The sequence below is a fragment of the Atractosteus spatula genome, chromosome 1 (genome assembly GCF_055471065.1).
Source record: "Atractosteus spatula isolate fAtrSpa1 chromosome 1, fAtrSpa1.hap1, whole genome shotgun sequence".
NCBI lineage: Eukaryota > Metazoa > Chordata > Actinopteri > Semionotiformes > Lepisosteidae > Atractosteus > Atractosteus spatula.
In genome coordinates, this window is record NC_142706.1 from 34,702,480 (window position 1) to 34,719,470 (window position 16,991).

The 16,991-nt window shown below is 34.5% G+C and overlaps 1 protein-coding gene across 1 annotated transcript in view; it reads right to left on the reverse strand.

Annotated features, from left to right (window-relative positions):
• prdm5 (PR domain containing 5) overlaps nucleotides 1-16,991 on the reverse strand; it is an 80,643-nt gene that overhangs the window by 25,941 nt on the left and 37,711 nt on the right. Inside the window, exon 13 of the mRNA XM_088913862.1 lies at nucleotides 15,697-15,790. Coding sequence (XP_088769988.1) covers nucleotides 15,697-15,790 — 94 coding nt within the window. The remainder of the gene's footprint in view (nucleotides 1-15,696; nucleotides 15,791-16,991) is intronic.

Below are 16,991 nucleotides of genomic sequence, written 5' to 3' on the forward strand. Positions count from 1 at the left end.
GCTAAGCCTAATATGTCTTCTTGCCATTGTAAAGCTAAACAAATAAAGAAAATGCTTTTACCAAACGGATTCAATGTGTAGAACATTCTGTATTTCCTTTTGACGTTTGTAACCATCAGGTATCTTTGCTATACCAACTTTTCATGAAAACAACAAACAATCCAAAACTTTATGCCATATTTATTCACTAACAAAACAATCCAATATCTGTTATGTGCTCTCTTTTAAACAAATTGGTTCAGGCATGATGCTATAGAAATGCAGATTTTTCTTTATTCAAAGGGAGACATTTGGATTTTCAATATGGACTTATTTCACGGCAAAGAGGACCAAAGCGCTGCCAGGGCATTGGCTAGGAATGGTCTTCTCCATCTTAGGAAAACAGTGAGGTCACATGCAGGCTGGCTTGTGACATGACATGTAGTGATGTCAGCGAGAGATGTGTCACTTCAGCCTACACCACTACCACACTATGAAGCTAATTCTGTGCCTGCTCAGGAAACAGTGAGCATTTATGTTTGTGGGTCATAAAATTTTCATATACCCTGACCTCAGTTTCAGTCTAGCCAGATGACGCGCTGTGTTTAAGCCCAACAAATGGAAACTCTATAAATATGGGAAAATGTTTGGGCTACTACTTTAAAATGCCTGGTGTTGTGTTTTCTTTGGAGGTAGACAGATGCTGTTCAATTTCCCTGAAGATGCAGAGACATGTTGCAAACACAAAATCATTTAACGTTTACCTTCTCAAGAAAATCTGTCGTGTTGATTTGGGCTTAACCACATATACTTTATTTTTAAATGGTGATGCCAATTTTAAAGATTGATTTATTAGTCTACATATACTGAACATATCCAATGGGATCCGCATTGCTGCTTTCAAATTCAAAGAGCTTTATCGGTATGACCAATGAACTAGGGTGCTGTCTGTCTAATCAATACTACATTGAACTACAATGCTGTCTGTATGGATGATAAAAATATAATTATGAGACATTTACAGAGAGACTCTCTCTTTATCCTGTATAGTGTTTTTCAGTGTTTTGTCTTTCTTTAAGAATAACCTATCCATTCTCCCTCAATAAAAGTACACTGTTGAAATGCCTGATGACTGAGAATCCACCTAAGCCTTCACTGACAATGTTTTGTACATTACATTGCATATGTTTGTGCTAAAACTCTATTTCAGGTAATACACCAGGGTTAACATAAGTCTAAGTCTGTTTAATAGTTGTTTTCAATTTGTGTTGATTGTTAATTGTATTGGGCGGCATGGCTATGCAATGTTAAGCATTGCTGCTTTGCAGCAGGGGCCTTGGGTTCAATATGTAGTGCACTATCTTCACGGAGTTTGTATGTTCTCTCTGTGTTTGTGTGGGTTTCCTTCAGGTGCCCCAGGATTCCTTCAGGTGTTTCTTCCCCACAGTCCAAAGATATGCTTTTACTGTAGGTTAATTGGCTTCTGGGAAAATTTGCTCTGGTGTTAGTGTGTGAATTTGCATGTGTGTGTGTCCCTGTGATGGACTGGTGTCCCGTCCAGGGTGTATTCTTCATTACACCTGTTGCCTGCCGGGTTAGGCTCCTGCTCCTCCTATGACCCTGTCTTGGATAAAGCGGATTAGAAAATGGATGGACGGGTGTTAGTGGTAATATGGCCTGTGGGACAGATAGGTTTCATTCAAAATAAGCACTCATTTTTTTTAAAGCACAGTTTCAATATATACAGTAATAACACACACCTTCATCTGGACATCTCCCCTAAGTTCAAATTCACTGGATGCAGAAAAATCTTTTGATGACACGGAACCCTACCTTTTAAAATCTGCAACAAAATTCACCTAATAAGGCATCTATGTCATGCTAATAAAAACATCTTTTTAAATAAAATTGTCCATCCCATTCTTAGGTATTTTAAACTAGATATTACAAATTGATAAGTCCTTCTCACTCAAAATGGTCACATTAACTTAATTAAATTATTATGCTCTCTAAATGTCACATTTAGAAGCATTCCTTAAGCCATAAATATATATTTTAATCACTCTGGATCAGCTGCTCTCTGTATTTACTATTAGAGACATAAAACCGAGGTCCTGAGCTGGTCTCTGTGGTCATTAAAAAAAATAGGGCATTTCTCAAAAAGAGTAAGGGTGTTACCCCAGAGTCCTGGCCAAATTTCCCATTGGCCTTTACCAATCATGGCCTCCATATAATCTCCATCTATGAATTGGCATACTCTGTTCTCCTCCTCACTGAGAGCTGATGTGTGGTGAGTGTTCTGGCGCACTATGGCTGCCGTCACATCATCCAAGTGGGGCTGCACATTGGTGGTAGTGTAAAGCGCTTTGAGTGGAGTGTCCAGAAAAGCTCTATATAAGTGTAAGGATTTATTAATTATTACACTTGTATATGCGGAACTTCACACAAAACCTAGTAGTTCCCATAGCTTCCCACAGCTTCCCACATGAATCATCGGGTGACAACATACTGAAATCAAAAATCTCATCTGCAAGGGAAAAATATCCTGAATAACACAACATTATCTAATCTCTAAACTTACTTAAAATAGTGTGTGGTGCACAGATGGAGATATATATTCTGACCTTATGTAAAAACATCTCTAAGATACTAAATCATTCTGATAGTATTCCTAAACATTTTGCTCTAAACTAGTATCTGGTTTACAATCTAACATACTGTCAGTTTCCCAGGAGAATGGCAATTTCTAACTGATATGTAAAGAAATTATTTTTGTTTATTATTACACTTGTTACAGCAGTTTACAAAATACATCATACTACATCAAAAACACAAGAAGCTTTCAGAGTGCAGACTTCTTCAGTAAAATATTTCTTCTTCATTGCCAAAGTCATTTTATCGTTATAACTACATTTATATTTTTTATATTTGAAAGAACTGTTACAGCAATTGTAAATATATGTTAATATATCATTTCATATTATAATATATGAGTGGCATTTGAGTCTAATTATTAATGGGTTTGTTTTGTTTTGAAAAAACACAAAATGCACAGAATACAAAAAAGCTATGTCAGTGCTAGAATGACAGCTGCTACAGAACAACTACTGAGGATTATTTCCGTAATCATAGACTGTGTTACCAGGACCACTCAAACTTGCAAAAACAGCACGATGCCAGAATGGAGGCTCCGACTTGAAGAAGATGAAGGGTTTTATTCTGGAATGCATTCGGTTTTCACTAGCTAAAACTTCTGAATGATATCTTCTGTGCACTTTGTAACGCTCATGCAAAGCATAAATGGATATAATGAATACTATTGTACAAGTCAATTTAATAAAGCATGTTTTCTATTACATTTGCTGACTAACAGGTGATGCAGATATCCAGATACAGTACTAATTTCACTAAACCTAGCTTTTAAGTAACAACTGAGGTATCAGGTTAACCATTTTAAGAGCACTGGATAATATGTTATTGCACTGTGGATGGTGCAGTATTTCACCATGTGTTTATGATGTGGCTTGGATACACTCTCAATGTAAACACCACTAACAGTTGAAAATGAATGTTGGCGTTTCTGAATCTGCAACAGAGGAACAATGGGCACATAATCTCTGAAAGACAAGTAGGAAGATATACTGTTCCTGCTTCTTCAGTTAAAGAAGTGAAGAGTTAATATAATTTTGTTATTTGTCAAGTAATTAACTCCAATCATCACATAAAGGTATACTTTTAGTTTTGTTGCAAATGTAGCCAGATTTTCTTCAAAGGACAAGTGAAAAAATAAAATAAAAATGGAAATACCAATCACAATCACAAATAACATAAAAGCAATAAAATCTATTTAATTTAACTTATTGCAAGTGCAAAACAAGTACAAATACTTATCACAAATCCTACTCAAACCTAATTAACTTAACATCTGTTGAAACCATACACCATCTTCTTTGACCCTACTGTCCTTAATCCTTGCCATCACCACGAAGGCTCCAAAAGCCACTGGTGCTGAATCTGCTAATTGATCCATTTGACACTTTTATGTTTTCAAGATCAGCCCTACTTTAAAGGTATGTTGTTTGAAGGCTGCCAAACAGATGGATGAATGCAGTCCAAATAATGCCGAACGTTCATATTACAAAGTGTTTGTAGTCAGAACTAGCCTGAAAAATATTACCACTGTCCATCAGAAATTAATTACAGCCTCCTTGAATTCTGATGAATTTGCCTTTAACAGCTTTCAGCAGATGCCAATGGAGGCTGGTGAAGTAATCTGATATTGATCTGTTATCCTCGATAAGCCAATGCCTTTGATCAGCATTTGCAATATCTAACAACTTGTGCTCGACCTTTTCATTGCAACTTAAACTTTTCGTGATTTATTTATACCCATAAAAGTTTTCCTTTTAATCCCTCATACACATATAAATTCATCCAGCTGAGAGTGAACGAACAAGTTCCAATATAGCTTTTTTTAACAACTCAGGGAAATCCGTTTTAATACGTGTGTTAGCCAGATTCAGGTGGCATATGGTTGATGAAAACAAAACAACTGCACACTAAACCTGAATGGACAAAAATAAGTTTTAAGTAGCTGTTAATAATGGCTTACAAAACATGATACGAGTAGCTTAGTGGTTTGGGCTCTGGGCAGTAGTTCAAAAGATTTTCAGTTTGATTCTTCTGGCACAGCAAAGCATTCCTGCCCAATCAAACACAGCTGGGAATTTTTACCATGGGGACAAACTGGAAGTCCATGCCCTGTGGGGTTCACAAATGCTAATTAAAAATTAGATCCTATTTTAGAAAGACACTCAGCAATGAGCAGTAGGAAATCAATATCAGACATGACTGAACAATGTTCTGGAAACAACTATGTTAAAATACCAATGTCCAGCGAATAAATTACAACTCATCCACAAATCCTAGCTGAACTTCTCCCACAGCAACTTTCCTTCAATTAATAAAAGTGTCATATTTTCCTTTGATTGGTGGATTGTACCACATTACTCATTTTCTCATAAATGTTGCCTACGCCTGAATATAGGCTTTCATCAAATCTGAAACCATACAGCAGCCACATAATACCTGAATGATATTTCTACTGTGGATTGCCTCATGACAGGTCAAACTGTTTTACAAATTGCTTTCTTCTCTGCAAGTTTTTTTAGTTCACAGAAGACTACCAAAAACAGATGAAATTCCATGTAATTTCTGCTCCATTGTATGATTTTTATTTTAAACACACTACTTCATTCAGATCATTCTCATATGAAATCTGTTAAATATTAAAAAGAACTACAGCAGAAACAAATGTCTTCATTTTTCCATATATTAAAAAAAACATTTTACCTAGGTATTTTTTAAAATAATTTACATAATGCATATACAGTATAGTGCAAGCATTTACTATGGGTATCTTATAGGTAAACTGTTTGCCAAATATGAAACAAACATATTTTTAACTATTATGAATTCTTTTAACAGAAATAAGCATGCCAGGATTTCCCAATGTGGTTTTATTTTTATTTGACACATCCTAAATCATTTTTTTAAAATATTTACTCAATATCCTCATTCCAAACAGTGTACATATAAATCAGTGTTCGTATAATTCATACATGACAAGCAGAGACACAGACCAATTAAAATGAGATATTAAGATTATTCCTGATGACAGCACTGTGCAGTACATTTATTTTTCCTGCGGAAACATAGATTTAAGTCTCAAGATAATTCCAAGAATGTAATTTAGTTTACTGGCCCTACATAAACAGTCCATCAAAACAGTTAACTGAACCTATTGGACTCCTAATGCACAATACCAAATGCTTTAAAATTGTACAATTGTGAGTAGGAAAAATTCAAACTGGTTCCATGAAGCATTCATCATTCCACATCTGGCTCTTTTTCAATAGTGGCCTATTAGGTTTTACAATTACCCTTAAGATGGTTCACCTGATGTACTGCGCCCTCTACAACAATGGTACTAATTATTCCTTCTAATTGGCAGATAAATTCTACTCATATGTGATAAGAGATGATAAGATAAAATAACAGCGTTTCAACCTTAAATGATGTTATACTCTCACTCTAGTATAGACAGTATATTGCTCAGATCAAACTGAAGTCACACCTGTTCAATATGGCTTTCCTCTGACTTGCTAATTTTTGTATACAAATGAAACTAGTTTCTTTTTCTAATACAAAGAACAGATTGATACATTCAGCCATGCTTTGTCCTGTCTTCTATAACCTGGCTATCACAGGCTGTCTATAGATGTTTCAGCTATGAACCAATTGTTAATGATCCTTTTGTTTATCATTCATGTTACCATATCTGTGAAAGTCATGTTGGTTGGGTTTTCCCCCCCAAAAAAACTGTGGTCTATGATCATGTGTCCATCTCTTGCTTTAACCTTATGTTAAGTCTTCTGCACAATTATATATACAGTACCTAGTTAAAATAAAATAGAGTATTCAAACAGCTACTAAAATATCATTAGATGGCAGGATCCCATATCTAGCTCACCATGTAGTAAAATTAATGTCACTACAAACATTGCATGGGAACAAGTGTTCACTTGTTGTCTATAAAGATGTCTATGATTTAGTTGTCTATAAAGTCCAAAACGAGGAGTTGAATAAAGCCAACTTTTTGATTTGATTAATTACAACACTGTCTTGTAAAGAAGAAAAATTAATTAAGCCCATAACCATCGCTGACCCTGGGTATAGCACAAAAACATTTTTCACACTTCTTACATCAAGTAATAGTCTGTAGCAAAATACATTATTTTAATTATTATACACAGTTTGTTGTTTTTGCTAACATTTAATGTCTTCCCATTAAAGGTTTGATTTAACTGTGAACTTAAAAAAATTGTATACATCATTTGTATTTCAGCAAAATGGCACATCATTGGATACTTAAAATACTGTTACAGCATCAGATGACTGAGAAGTGCCTCTTAGATTTTAGATAAAGTATGTGACACTTGGCAAAGTAAGCACTTCTAGCTTCATGGCAGGGAGGATGTTTGTTAAGTTGTGGGGGTCCCTTGATCAGAAACCATTGTAAAGTTTACATTGGTATACCTATGTAAGTTGTGGGTTAATGATTGTCAATGAGCAGTTCAGAAACACACATTACAAGATCACATTAAGAACACAGAGGGAACAGGAAGAAAGAAGGAAGAACAAGGAAGAGGAGAGACAAGAGTCTGGAGGAGTTGGGACTTAAAGCTTGCACCAGGCTAGAGCCGCTACTTCATGATCATCCAAATAAAACCTGACTGGAGCTAAGTATTTAAACCTTGCTAGAGAGAGCTTGCTATTCTGTGTTTCTTGGGAATTTGGGTTTCCTGGTTAAAATATACCTCAGTTAGAAACATCTTTCCTCCTTAGGTTGCAGGCCTCTGTAGGCATTAAGAGTTTCATACAGTACTTAGTAGATCTCTGGGGTTTTCTGGGTGACCAGACTGTTAGGCCTCTGAAACGCCTTGTTTGTAAATACTGTATACTGAGTAACTTGTGTGTTGTATTTTTTATTGTGTGTACTGTAGTTTGTGTCTTGTGATCATTAATAAATGCTTGTTCAACCAAGTGTGCCTGGATTATTACTCCTCTCACCAAAGCTGTGTCAGAGAACAAAGAATTTATGTGCCTCTAATTACACCAGCCACTCAGGTATATTCTACAGAAATCACTTATATAGTTGGGAGTTATGAATAATTATGCCACTTGTTGACTAAACTAAACCACTCCGTCAATGTCTGATTTTCACTACTTTCATAAGCCCCATTTGTAACAATACTGTTATCTGTGAAACCACAGTATACTAGTTTGGATATTTAAAACAGACACTAGAACCAAAAGAGACATGAAAAACTGCAAGAAAAGAACCTAGAAAATGAGAAAATACTTGTCCATAGAAACGGACAGTTGTAGCAAAATTCAAGTGTACCACAATCAAATGACAGATTGAACATTATTTATTTTTGGATAAAATAAACCTTTCTAAGCTTTGGTCTACATTTTTGAAGTGTTTTTTATTGTTTTGTTTTTGCTCCCAGCATTATAACTATCATACTATCGAATCTCCTGGTGGTATACTTGGGTACGCACACAAAGAAAAGAAACAAAAAGAGCTTGGACATTATCTAAAATTGTAGGAAGCCACACTTATATCAAACACTATTGGAATAACTGTATATTTTGTACACTGGATATGTGTATTATTCCGAACAATCTTATTCTTTAATTCTCTCATTACACAACAGAATGTCTCTTTAATCCTGCTGGGAACATCTCTATGTCAGCATCAAACTTATTTGCTGTTTAAAGTTTTGACATTATCATATTGGCCACATTCAAAGTCTGAATTTTCATATTAAAGTCTTTCAGTTTAAGGACTGAATGTTTTAAAGGCCTGTCTCATGGCATCCTGGTGAATATTTAGTCATGTATTCCATTTACCTAAATTAGCAACATTAGTGGTGGTGTTTTCTGGGGGTGCCCTCCATGAAAACAAGGTCTAACAGGGCATGTACTGATTATTGTAAAACATTATGTCCATTAATTTTATGGGTTTCATTTTAACAAGACATCCATCTGGGAGTCACTGGGAGAAAACCAGTGCACCCACAGGAAACCGTGTGAACACAGGGAAAACATAAAAACTCCATGCAGATAGCATCCCTGGAACTGAACTAAAGGCCCCCAGCCCTGCAAGGCAGCAATGCTGAAGACTAATTTGCCATCATGCTGCCCCTTTAACAAGACATTTTCAGAATAAATATCCTTTTTACAAAAAGCCTTGTCAAAAGAAGGCAGCAAAAATCTAAACCATGAAACATCAACTCATACACCACAATATCAAAATTCAAATGATACTAATATCAATAGCCTAACTTCTTTAACGATCTCGGAACTTTATTGTCTGAATGAATCTGTTTTACCCTCTGCATCACCTGAAAGAGAAAAGTGTCAGTGAAGTTCTTTTAGCAAATTCAATCCATTATGACATTAAGGATAAAGGTGAATAGGTTTTTACCACTGCTGGAATTCATTATGCAGGTTAAAGCACTGTGACACACGGTATGAATTTTCCAGAAACGCCAGGTAAAAACAATGGTGTATTTCTGTGTCATAATCAATTACCTGCATAAAATAGATCAGTTTCTTTTCACTCTGTTCTTGACAAAAATATTTTAGGCTGAAGTAAAAAGCCAATTTATGATTTTGTAGTGTGATTCTGCACTAGTTCCAAAATCCTGCGTATCATCAATTCAAATCTTTGTCCTTCAAACCAATGTTCCACCTAGACAAGAATATGAAGTATTTCCAAGCCAGTACATCTTATTTATATTTTTTTTCTACTTTAAAAGTTATATTATATGACCAGCTCTACCTGTAAGCAGACTCTACATGTAAGCAATTTTTACACAGACAAAATTTAAATAGAGATGGCAACTGTAATTTCTGAAAATCATGAATACTCTAGGTTTTCATTCAGATATCAGAAACCAGCCTGTGGTCATGCACTTCAACCATACCATCATCTTTGTGCAATTATACTGAAACACCAAAAGCCCATGACTTAATTTAAAAAGCTATCTACCTTAGAATGGATCAAAATACCCTTTGAGATGGATAAAATTGAATAAAACAAGGAATCCTTCATAAGCACATACTCCTTAACAGACTTAAACATAAACAAGTGTTTAAAACTAAAAACAATGTACTAGTGGGAATCTCGATGTGACTATATTCTTGTGACTATATTCTTGTAATCTTTGAAAAATATTTTTTTAGAAAAGATAAAATTCTAATTTATAACCTTGCTTGCCAGAGACACAACAATCAAATGTTGTAGGGCATTATAGAAAGACTGTTGATACGCTTAATAAAAAACATGACTGTGTAGCTCATTTTTCATGTATTTCATACAGAAATGATAAAGACTGTAATTAATTTCATATCCAGCTATCAACTCGGGATCACAGTGGGAATATTGTTCTACAAGTAAATCATTGATACCAATCACCTTAGGTAAACAGACAATTTAATTGAGGTATCTACTATAACGACTTTGAGATTTATGCATGCAATGTTTCTTACGCTTCACTAAAATCAAAGCCTTCCATTGGCAGAGAAGCTAGTAAAGATGAATGCTTGAAGGAAATAGGGGCTTGCTTTTGTTTTCTTCTAATCCCACATAGTTCTCACATCACCATCTGTTTGCTGGGTACAACACATATCACAGAAACCAACTTAACTGTTTCAGTCCAGGCAACTAAAACTTCACAAGCACGGTTATGCACATTTATAGTTTAACTATATAGCACTGAATGTAATTGTTCTGTGTTTGAGAGATATTTTTACAATATTGCATTTACAAAAAGATTTAAGATCTTTCATATACTGATTGCTACTGAATTAAAACAAAATTTCCTTCTTTGTTAATTCAGACAGTCCCAGAACCTGCATGTTATGCTGTATGTGATGTAGTGACTGTGAACTCTACTTTATTACCTGTCTTCATTTTTTTCCCCATAGTTATGTACCAATATACTATAGGAGTAATTAACATCAACTTCTTATAGAAATAAGAATAAATGAATGCATGCACTATTTTTTTCTGAATATATTCCAAAACAAGAAAATAGAAATTTTAGGCCTTCTAAATTCAGCTCTCAAAAATATATATTATCATCCCACACATTTAAAAGCAAAACAAATTAATTAACTTCTAAAATGTCTATAACCTCTGTACCTTTATATCATTAATAATCTTTATCCTTTGAAAACTCTTCAAAGTTTAACATTGTGTGAACTGTTTTAGAAAAGAGCTGTTTTTAAGATGCAAGCTAAACTCCTAAAAGGTGCCAGATATCAACAAAAGATTTACAGCCAGTAAAGGCTGCAAGGGCATCTTGCATCATGCTTGTTTCAAGTGTTCTTTTCTCTTTTCCTTTGAGGTATCAAAACCAAGCTACTTGGTCTCACCCATCCCCCTGCATTCCAAAACCAACAGATTTTGTTTATACAGAGGTGTCTGTTTAAATACAATAAGAAAGGATCTACAGCTAAGGCTTAAAAAGAAAACAAGCCATGTATTAGCAGTGTGGGGTTTTTTCTTATTTGTGTACTTTTGATGAGCTGTACTGCTTTTAAAGCAAGGGTTTCTGCTTTCAGAATCCTTGTTTATATATTTCCTTCCTGAGAAAAAGACATAAACCTGTAAGATCAAGATTGCCTAAAGCATTAAGGAAATAAGGATTACAGATTATTCTTTTCAATTTGTTGTGGGTGGGTGCAAACATTTCTTCCTGAAAGATGGGTAACTGTCATATTGTTGTAGCTGCAGCAGGTAAGAGTCACAGCTTTGCTACCTTTAGTATATTTGAAATAAAGCTGATAATAATAGTAATATGAACTGTCTGTATTTAAAAAGAAGTTTTGCCATATTATGTAAAGATTAAAAGGAAAAAAGTTAAACAAGTCCATTATTTGTGCAGTTACATTGTGCACCTAAGGTAAAACAGTATATTCTTACAGAAAATAAAATGACTCTAAAAATCCTATTTAAAAAAATCTGTGGTGGAAACCAATACAGCATTACACTATAACAGGCAATTTGTTTGAATAGCTTTAGGTGTTTAACCTATTTAGCTATTTTAAAACGGTCCACCGATATAAACTTTGGGTAAACTCTGAATGGATGCAACTTCGGTTTGATTTATTTTTTACTACAGGGAATCTGTTTTGTATGAAGCTATTAGTTTGTCTGGGTTTAAAGGGAGCAGTTCACAGTATTTGTGTTTGCGATTCACAATTAAGTGGAGCGCTCCCCGCATTAGCAGGAAAATTTAAGACCAAATTAGACTTCAATCCCAGTGACCCCCAGAAGTCGGGGTTGACAGGATATGGCCCTGAAAAGACTTGCAGTGTTCTGAGAGAGCTCCAGAACGTAATCTCTGTCTCTGCTGGTTTGTTAGTGTGGATGATGGATTACAGAGCAGCACACCAGCCCGAGGTCTCACCATCTCTGTTGCCTGCACATGCACCTTCACTCACCCCAAACCAATTCAAACACACTGCTAATACTAGCTATTGTTAGGCCTCATTAATATTCCTGCATTTCCAGATAAAGGCAAAATGAGAGGGGGGGGTATAAGGTCTGCAGGGGGTGGGACCATATGTCAGTTATTACTGAATCCCTGAAAAAATACTTATCTTTAAAAAAATATATTTATATCTATCTCTTTAATGTTATGACACAAATGCTGATCTACAGCTAGGAACTAGCCTGCAAATAATTTAAAATAAAATGCAAAATGTAACAACTACAGTACTTAAAAAATTCTGATGCAGAATAAAAAGTGCCGGTAACAAATGTAAACACAATTCAGGGGTATTAGACTAGAAAAGTCTCCTAGCAAGGAGAAAGATTTGAAAATCTATTTTTCGTGACTATGTAATAAAGGAGAATTAGAAACTTACTTACAACTAGAATATAAAATTAAACCACTACCTCAAGTATTCTTTTGTACATTATCATGATAAAGATGTTACATTTTATAATAATAATGAAACCGAAATGCAATGGGTTTTAATATTACTGTAGATTAATCTGCAGACATTCAACATCTATCAGGCTGTAATGTAGGTCAGGACTGCAAAGTACTTGATCTATCATTCTGAAAACGACACATTCTACAGCTTAGTGTCAAATCTGAGTTCATCTGCATTTGATGCAGCATTTGGTGTTATTTCCTTGAGAAGATAACTTAAAAAATGTTTTTCCTTGTAAATTAGTGACATACTTTGCATTTTTGGAACATAAAGAAGAATATCCTATTTTTAAAAAAATGTGTTTTATTTTAACAGTCCCGCTCACTTAAACTTCCACATTTGATTAAAGATGAAGGACAGTATCATGTTATATCTTAGATTGTTTTCACAAATATTTTAGGTATTCAATGCTGGAATACTTCATGAAAAAATAGGGAACCGATTCTCTACAGCTGGTATATGTCGAGTTGTTTTCACATCTAAAATTCAACTTTATCAGAAATTCAACAGCTGAAGAAAGTTTTAAAGTTACTTTATTTTTAGTTTTCTTCTGATGTTCTCTGAAACCAGAAATCTTGAAGGCTCCCACGCGGCCAAACAAAGCCCAACAAGGAACTGGCTCAGTCACAAAGGTTGTCTGCTGAGACATGGAAGCTGCAGCAATGTGCATTATTGAGAGTGGATGTTCATTAAACAGCCTTTTTATTGTGCCAGTTTAAATGCCTCTTTATGTTCTTTGCCCATTCCCTTATCAATAGAAAAAAAAACACACCAGGAACTGCGTAAAGGGGCATTCTTAGAAATGCAGTATACATAAGTCAAGACAAGAATCATCCCACATTAGTGAAAGCACAAAAATAAAACACAACTAAAGAAATGCGAACACCAAAATTATTAAAGTACAGAGGAATGACAATAATGCTATTTCACATCCCGACACAAACTTTTTAAATGTATATTTATTTACACAGTCACTAAGAATTTACATAGTGAGTGTCATGCACTAAATCTTGAGTTTCAAAGGGGAAACAGGGTGTGGGACCCAAAGCTGGCATATGTACCAGTCTTTGTTCTATTAAGATGAAAATTACTGACTGCTGAGCTGCAGTCGTATTTGTAAGTCACATTTCCAGTGTCATTTTGGATTGCAACTTGTAACAGATACAATTCTCAGATAATTAACTGGAAGAAAGTAAAATGAGAAAATAAACTTCTTATGCTGTATTACACAAACACAAAAAAATGAAAACAAAAAGTCATTAAAATCCCTTACCACATGCCTAAAATGCAAGAAACATGCATTGTTCATATGATGGCATATGATTTAGGCATGTCAATTTCAATATTATTTCTTTACTTTGATTATTAAGTGGATATTTATTTATGAGTTCTAATGTCCTCATTGGATTCCTACTTCAAATTACAGTAAATGAAACTAAAAATTAAAGAAGTTTATGGCATTATTATAAAATGTTTATTTCCATATAGACTAGCTCTCTTAATGTGTGATAAGTAATGAACATCTTAGTTGTAGATACCATAAAATAATTTTCCTCTTATTCTGGTGTTCCTTCACTATTTTATTTTCTATCATATTTTCAGCTACATTATTTTTATGTTGTATGCTTCACCATCTGTCATTTTTCTTTTTCTTTTCACTAGTGATTGTCAGGTGTAAGCTTCATAGAACACCAATCTGCAGACCCATTTTTGCTTTTATGTTTTCTTTACTCTTGACAATCAAAATGTTTGCTCAGGTAACCAAAAAAGCACATTACATCTTTCCACTCCAAGTCAGATACTGTATCTGCAGGGACTCTTCCAGGTACTCTAAAATAACAATTTCCAATAGTGAAAACAACAAAAGTGACAGCAGAAATTCCTGTACTCCATTAGACTGATTTAGAAATAACTGTAGTGTCTGTGGAAAATAAATCAGTAGCAAGCTGGCTAAAACATAATCCACAAGGATTTCTTAATACATAATACTACATTCTTGGTACAGTAAATCACTGTGCTTACCCTTGTCTCTGGATGCAAGTAAAGTCAACTCAGGCAATATACAACTAACACTTACTGGTCTATGAGACTGCTTGGCTCTCTTCTAGTACACAGATCCTTCTGATGCTTTCAAGACTCACACAACCTTCTCTGCTAAACAAACATCTACTTGGTTTGAGATTTAATTTTTGTAACATGTTGCAATTGCTCCTGTTCCACCTGACAGGGAATGGAAGTACCACCCATACCCTTGAGGTTCAGCACACAAACAATAATAAAATAAATATATACACTATATATAAATACACCCATACCTCCTTTTATGAACATAATTTGTTCCCAGAAACCCTTTCGTACAGCAAACAAAAAATTATTTTCCATTATTTCTTATGGGGAAAAATTACAATCTGTTCTGGACCCCAAAAATGTCACCCATACATCTAAATTTTTCACCAAAAATGACAAAAGAAACAATAATAACTAACATTCATACTGTGGTTTGTGTTTTTAGTAATAAACTAAACCTAGTTAGACATAAGTTTACCTAGTTAGACATTATTAATCATACCTAAGTACAGTACTGTACAGTACCCACTGCACAATTTGTTCTTGGAATAACTCCTTCATAGTTCGGAAGTTGGCTTTTGTTAATCGAAATGTAACAATTCACATGCTTCCTAGTATTCAATTTTCATTAAACGAACATTCATATAAATAAGTAGAGGTGTATATAATCTAGCTCTTTGGAATGTCATTCCACAGCTTTTTACAAAATACATACCTGCTTAAGTATAAAAACTATTCTATTACTCACCATTAACACAAATTCATTTCAGTTGTTACAATAAAATTATTTTATTATTTTGTAATATACGTTATATACTTTGCTCACAAAAATGCTAATGGGAATATTTTGGATTTAAAGAACACAGTTTTGTGTTGACCCAATGGATGTTATGTTTTTTGTTACTCAAAATGTCTGAAAGAACTAGCATTTAATAAACCTCATGTGGCACCTTTAATTTTAGCTTGGTGTGTTTACTACAGTATATATAATATATATAACTATAACAGTAGAAGGGCAGCCCATAAGTCCTAAAACAGTTGGCTCAAAGAAACACCAGAAATATCATTTACCTGTATGACTCCGTATGTGCACTCGCAAGGTTCCATTACTTGCAAACTTCTGGCCGCAGTAGGGGCAAATTTTTTCTTTTTCCCCAGTGTGTGTCTGTGATATAATGAAAGCAATATTGTGAAGAGAGAGAAGATTAGTCATATGAAATAAACATAAAGACAATGCATTTGAAACAGATTAAGCACACTTTCATCCTACACATTTTTCATTAGGGTACACTTTCACTTTGCTCAGGTACTTATAGTATTATATTTCTTTTGACTGCCACACAAAATAGGCAATTATACAGCAACCCATTCCATGTACAATCATATCTTTGCCTCTTTGGGTCTCTGAAAGCAGCAAAAGACACTGCCACAGATTCATCAAGTATTGTCTTGAGAAATGATTATCTCCAGGATTACATCTAAAGTAATTTGTTGTCTACTTCAGCTGCATAAGAAAATTGTTCTTTTACAGCACAGAACCCTTGAAGTGTGAGTTCTGTTTTCTTTTATAATCCTCCTCTTCTAAGAACTTCCTACATAACACACTAGTGACATAGAAAGTGTCTCAATGTTATTAATACTCCAAGCTTTGATTAGGCATAGACCAAGCACCAATAAAAAAAGTTATTCAGCAGATACAGTAATGCACGTTGCTGTCTGCTGGTCCAAAAGAGAAGTCACTTTAGAAGAAAGTGACCACAAGGGAGCGGAGTTAATTGCTTGAGTCCAGAGCTCTCACTGAATTGGAGATTGGCATAGCCAGCTGTAAAAGCCTCTTCAGACTCAAGATGTTGGGGCCTTTTCAGCAGTGAGCAGCTCTGGTGCAGACAGGAAATTTATGACCAATGCACAGAAAAAAAAGGCTTTTGCCTTGCCAGGATCTCTTTTACTGTAACTGGTATGTGAACAAATAGAAATAATATTCATTTTTATTATCACAACATATGCACTGTATGCACTGGTGTACATTTTAAGACAAAATGCTCACTTCAAATTTAAATTAAATATGTCTAACAGATAAATCCCATGTACATTTTGTCACTGACTTTTTCATTCTATTGGTTAGGAATGTATTAAACTTGATGTAAATAATGTTGTTTGCTGGTGATCACATTAAATTCACAGATTTCAACAGAAATACACAATGTGTTAGTTTTGTAATATTTGAGTAGTTTTGGGATCTTATAATGGAGGCTGAACCGTGCACGGAGCAGAAGTGTCTGAACAATAGAACACACAGATCTGAATTCCACGTTTTAATGCAAAAAATACATACTGTAGATGAGAAATTGGTTTAATATCAATCT